Source organism: Bombus fervidus, chromosome 6, assembly GCF_041682495.2.
Source record: "Bombus fervidus isolate BK054 chromosome 6, iyBomFerv1, whole genome shotgun sequence".
NCBI lineage: Eukaryota > Metazoa > Arthropoda > Insecta > Hymenoptera > Apidae > Bombus > Bombus fervidus.
The window spans coordinates 14,812,887-14,818,157 of record NC_091522.1 but is presented as its reverse complement, the minus strand read 5'-3'; the positions used below and the strand labels follow the sequence as shown (position 1 = coordinate 14,818,157).

At 42.4% G+C, this 5,271-nt stretch overlaps 2 protein-coding genes across 2 annotated transcripts; one reads left to right on the top strand and one right to left on the bottom strand.

Annotated features, from left to right (window-relative positions):
• The first annotated feature begins 1,063 nt into the window (after positions 1–1,063).
• LOC139988295 (clavesin-2) lies at positions 1,064–3,777 on the top strand. The gene is made up of 4 exons (XM_072005527.1): positions 1,064–2,284; positions 2,431–2,741; positions 2,828–2,921; positions 3,007–3,777. The coding sequence occupies exons 1-4, from the start codon at positions 1,900–1,902 to the stop codon at positions 3,159–3,161; spliced, it is 945 nt and encodes a 314-aa protein (XP_071861628.1). The 5' UTR covers positions 1,064–1,899; the 3' UTR covers positions 3,162–3,777.
• On the bottom strand, positions 2,966–5,191 carry LOC139988297 (cobalamin trafficking protein CblD). Its single transcript, XM_072005530.1, has 5 exons — positions 5,030–5,191; positions 4,740–4,878; positions 4,257–4,669; positions 3,909–4,125; positions 2,966–3,775 (listed from the first exon to the last, which is right to left on the bottom strand). The coding sequence occupies exons 2-5, from the start codon at positions 4,876–4,878 to the stop codon at positions 3,687–3,689; spliced, it is 858 nt and encodes a 285-aa protein (XP_071861631.1). The 5' UTR covers positions 5,030–5,191; the 3' UTR covers positions 2,966–3,686.
• Positions 5,192–5,271: the final 80 nt, after the last annotated feature.

The window sequence follows — 5,271 nt, the reverse complement described above, 5'->3', positions numbered from 1 at the left end:
GGTCGTTTCTTTTGTTTCCCTTTCTTCCTTGCAACACCAATGTAAATACCATTTTCGAAAAGAGAACGTAAGTCGCGCGATTTTCCAATAACAATGCGGAACGTTGATGTAAAGCGCAGCTCGAGAAAGCACGAGAGACGAAACGAAGTGCAAAGATACGCGTAAAGTAGGAAAGAATAGAAAGGCACAACTACAAATGCAGATCGAACGGCGACTTTCACCGAGTCGAGAAACGTCCTGGTACACGACTGATTACGCAAGCAAATGGGAAGAAACGCCAGTCACGTGTAACGGCCAATCATATATCGTAGACCTATGATCGAGAAAATCCTGTTCGAAGCGTTTAAAAAAAGAACGTATAAACATCGCGAGGAATGTGTATCGATCCCAGTCGACGAGGAACAAACGGTGAAAGGAAATGGTATATAGAATGTTGAGAAAAGCGGAAGACGGTTAATGAAAAAACAACCGGTAGTAATATCGTAAAAAAGACCGATTTTATTAGTGCGCGTTTTACCTTGGCGTTGCCGTTCGCTGCTTTCGACGAACAACGGGAAAACTTCCGAGTTTCGTGATCGTTTCGTCGATGACTGTGTCGTAGTATATAACGCAGCCTCGATATTCAACGGGTCGACCGAAAGGAGACTCGCGGTGAAAGTAAAACGTAAAATTACGAGAAGAAAGCGAACCCTCGAGTGGCCACCGTTTTATACCGTTTAATACCATACCAATAACGTAGGCGCATTGTTCGTCCGCGAATCGAATCGAGTGTTGCGAACTTGAGAATTCCCGTCGTCGAGGATACGTCAGATGCGTGGAGAAACGACGTCGCGTCGTACAAGGCGACCGTTTCTTAAAGTAAGAACCTTTGAACGGCGACGAGTATTATTCGCGTGCGTGTCGAATCTTTTAGGCATTCGAAAATGAAAAGAACTATGTAAAGGGAAGGAGAAGAGCAAAGCGAGTGCGAAGAGAGGAAGCAGAGCGGTAAGAGCGGGAAAAGTAGGAGCGGTAAGAGCGGTTCGCGTACCACGATCTGGCCTTAAATTGATCGAGCGAGCAAGCAAGCGGATTACTCGGGTCCAAGTCGGTCGAGGAGAAAGATTTCTCAACGCGGCACAAGATATTGTGACGCGAATAGTGATCGACGACCTTGGCTAGCCGCGATTAGCCGTTTATTTCCCAGTAACTGTAAGGATACGAACGTCGTTTGGTGTGCCGCGTTACCGATTACCAGCATCATGCCACGAACGGCCAGTGTGTCACATCGAACGAACTGTTTCGATTTTTAAACTTACATCTATATATAAACGTGGCGATTTCTCGCGTGTTTTCTATATTCTGTTCGAACCGCGATTACAATTTTACGACGATCGTGCGTCAGAAGGAGACCAACGGATATTCGCGATCGCCTGTTAACGCTTGGTTAACGAGAAGGAGAACGAGGTCGTAAACATGGACATCGGAAGATACGTGAAAGATTTGCGAGGTCGTATCGTTGGTTGTTAGAAAGCGCTGCGAAGAATCGCAAGGACAGTTGTTCTCTCGCAAGTAGATCGATGTCGAACTTTCTCCTCGACGACGAGTCGCCGAATGGCGTAAGAACTCGCCGAGTCTCGTAATCGTCGGTAGCTCGCTTAAAATTCGTAACGAGCGAAACGAGGACGCGGGAAGACGGAGAAAGGAAGAAGAAGTGCAAGGGAAGGAGCAGAAGTGGGATAGAAGTAGTAGTAGTAGTAGTAGTGTGGTAGCAGCAGCAACAGCAACAACGGAACGAGGACAAGAAGGCAAAGGAGGAGGAGGAGCAACAGAAGGAAGAGCAAGAGAAAGAGGGGAACCGAAAGCGCGGAGCGATCCGTAAGGAGAGCGGTACTTGTCTGATTCTTTAGGACGTGAACGATGGCAAAGTCGGAAGAAGAAAATTACGGATGCGCGTTAAGCGAGAGCACGAGAACGATCGCCCGCGTGGAACTTCGCGAAGACGATGCCATCAGAGAAGAAACATTGAAACAATTCAGAGATTGGATTCAAAAGCATCCTAATATCAAGCGTTGCAGAACGGACGCGGCCTTTCTCCTCAGGTTCCTTAGAACCAAGAAGTTCAGCGTGCCGATGGCGGAAGAGATGCTCGAACGCTATCTAACTATCAGACAATTGTATCCAAACTGGTTCCAAAATCTCGATGTCGAAGATAAAGACATCGAAGCTATCATAGATGCTGGTTATCTGATACCGTTGATGCAACGAGATCGTCATGGTCGACGAGTGATACTCTCTTGCGCAGGTGAGCATCCGCCAATCTCCGATATGTAAGTACTTTTATTTGCTCTATTCTCAAAGTAAGCTCTCCTCCTCTTCCTCTGTCGTCTTTTTCTTTCCTCCCGTTACTTTGCACGCGTCTTTCAAGCATTGACATCGTTTCTTCCAAAGGTCGTTTCGATCCTTACAAATACACGTCCGCTCAAATGGCTCGAGCTCATAGTCTCGTAGTGGAATCTCTAATGGACGACGAGGAGAATCAAGTCCGTGGATACACGCACATCAACGACGAATCTGGATTGACAATGGGCCACCTTAGCGCCTGGTCCCTAACGGATATTCGTAACATGTTACGATGTATTCAGAACAGTACACCCATGAGACACAAGGAAACTCACTTTGTTAATATCCCGAGTTGCGCGATCAAAGTCATCGAGTTTGGCATTTCTCTTCTGAACGATAAGTTGAAAAATCGAATCTTGGTACGTACGCTTGTACGCGCGATCTTACGTTTTTCTTTAATCGAACGTTCATCTTCGAATGATCTCTGTGCTATACTCTCGTTAAGGTACACAAGAGCCTGGATGAATTGAAAACAGCGATTGACCCAAGAATCTTGCCGAAAGAGTACGGAGGAGAAATACCACTTAGCGAGATGATCGGTATGTATATACGTATTGATAATCGTTCACCGTCGACGATGTAGTTTTAGTTTTAGTCAAAGTTTCAGTTTGTTTTGCTTTTCAGCAAATTTCAAGAAGACTTTGAGGGAACAGAGGAATCGAATAAAGGAGCTCGACGATATGTACATAGAGATTACATCGGCGGATTGTCATTATGTTTCGTCGAACGACGATTTGTGCGGTATCTCTGGCTCTTTCCGCAAACTCGAAGTCGACTGATATTCTTTCTTCCTCTCTCGCGTCTCTTCGCATTCTTTCGCTCCTAGCGAAACGATTTAAACGAAACTCGAATTTATTCGCGCTCCTAGATAAATATTTATTCTTACCTCGTGTATCAGAATTTTCCTGCCGGTGGTATTAGTTACCTATGATCGTTTCAATTTACGTACAACATAGAATAAGAAATGACACACGTTGCACATTCTTAGGAAAGTAATTCCATCTTTAACGTACAACTGCAAGGTGTTGCAAGTTCGCAACTGTCCAAGTACGAAACAGTGTACGTGATAATGTAAAACGTACCGAAGAAAACAAACATTTTACGTACGATTATATCGCATGAAATTTCTTTTTAGAATTATACAATACATCCCAACTCAAAAATTAAATATCATTTGAATGATGAAAAATTGTAAAATAACACTCGTAAAAACGTATTTTGTATATATATATATGTATGTGTGTATATATATATATATATATATCGACGCTCTTTCTTCTCCTTCTCCTTTCGCTCTACATTTATCAAGCTTCGTTAACATGTACAAGTTCGCACTCGTGTAGAATCTCTCTTAAAAATTCTGTACTCGCGGGAGCTGTGGTGTAGAAATTTCCTGCAACGTACAGAACGGTATCTGTGACCGTATTGTCGATTGAATCGTAGAACCGCGCGACGTCGACAAAATCTTCGATAAGCGATCGAACGATATATAATTGAAAATAAAGCATAAGCTTACAATTACTTACCCAAAAAATTTTTCGCGTTATTATCGTATGAAATGACCTTACAATTGCTCCTATGTAATATTTTAAATCCTAAGCAACGAAATCGCTCGTCCGTTTTATAAAGAGTACTATTTTTCTGTAGATTCAAATGTGGTTGTCCGCTAAATGGATTGATGAAGTCTGCCCAATAACCCATTCTCCTCAATTTTGCACAAATGTCTGAAGCAGCTAGCACAAACTGTAAATAAAGGAAGAAACAATTTGTACAGATCGTATTGACAATACGCTGCCTGGTTTACACCGGCTACTCTTTAAATACGTAGACAAGGATACTTTTTGGAAGAATTTAATAAAGTCGTACATACTTACGTATTTAGCTAGCTTCTCGATTTCTGTTTCTTTGTTCCATTTCATAACTTTTGGGTTAATCGATTGACTGACAGTGACAATAGTAAGCTGGGGAGAACCAACGTCTAAACATCCAGGAAATAGCTCCTCTATACCTTTTCTTAGCAACAAAGGGCATTCCTGTGCTACATAGTGAAGCTCTGAATTCTGATTGCTCCTTTTCGAACGACTGAACAAGCGAGCAGATTTTTTTTTTGGATCATCTACCAAGATCTGTTTGTTGGGTTGCAGGTCGACTAATTGCGTCCTGACCTGAATGGTCGTGGTTACATCCGACCAGCCGGGACCAATGCTTCCTGGTAAATAAAATCTGAATCCCCTTGGTGTTAAAAGCTCCCAATTGGAATTTATTCCAAGTACAGCACCATCCACATCTGGAAACGATCGAGAACGACTATAAGAAAAGGATTTTTGTTGTCGTCGCGAAGAAACGATTACAATTACCACTTAAGTTTTCGCTATTTGCCTGGACGATTTTGTACGAATCGGTGCTTTTATCGCTACGTCGAGAGTAACGACTCTTTGAAAATACGTTATACAAGACCGTAGCACTAGTTTTCTTGGCATATTTTACGCAAAGCATCTGAAAAAGTGACGTTTCATAGGTTATGTACTACCATTTCTCTTCGTAAGATCGAATTCAATGAATAAGTAATTGTCGAATGATCGTCGATTGAATCGTATTTACAACTGTGCGGCAATTAAGTTAGTATTGTTAAAAAAAATCTCGTTACCGTTGGATCACGATTCACATGCTGAATTAGAAATTTCTTGATTAAAGATACCGTTTTGTGATTGGATTATCTAACCTTACGAACGTTTAATTCGTCCGTATATATTCAACTACATAGATAACACGATATCGAATCGAACGCGACGTCATTCGTACAACAGAATTTAAGGAGATGAACATGATCGTTTCATCGCCAGATGGCACTATACGTTCGTCCTTCTCACGACTGTGTATGTATACAGC

Bases quoted from the DNA above. Each gene is read 5' to 3' on its own strand.
- LOC139988295 (XM_072005527.1), top strand. From the start codon at position 1,900: ATGGCAAAGTCGGAAGAAGAAAATTACGGATGCGCGTTAAGCGAGAGC. The intron at 2,285-2,430 runs GTGAGCATCCGC...TTTCTTCCAAAG, and splicing joins AGTGATACTCTCTTGCGCAG to GTCGTTTCGATCCTTACAAA. The intron at 2,742-2,827 runs GTACGTACGCTT...ACTCTCGTTAAG, and splicing joins AGTTGAAAAATCGAATCTTG to GTACACAAGAGCCTGGATGA.
- LOC139988297 (XM_072005530.1), bottom strand. From the start codon at position 4,878: ATGCTTTGCGTAAAATATGCCAAGAAAACTAGTGCTACGGTCTTGTAT. The intron at 4,670-4,739 runs GTAATTGTAATC...GATCGTTTCCAG, and splicing joins AAATAGCGAAAACTTAAGTG to ATGTGGATGGTGCTGTACTT. The intron at 3,776-3,908 runs GTAAGTAATTGT...TGTACGTTGCAG, and splicing joins TAACGCGAAAAATTTTTTGG to GAAATTTCTACACCACAGCT.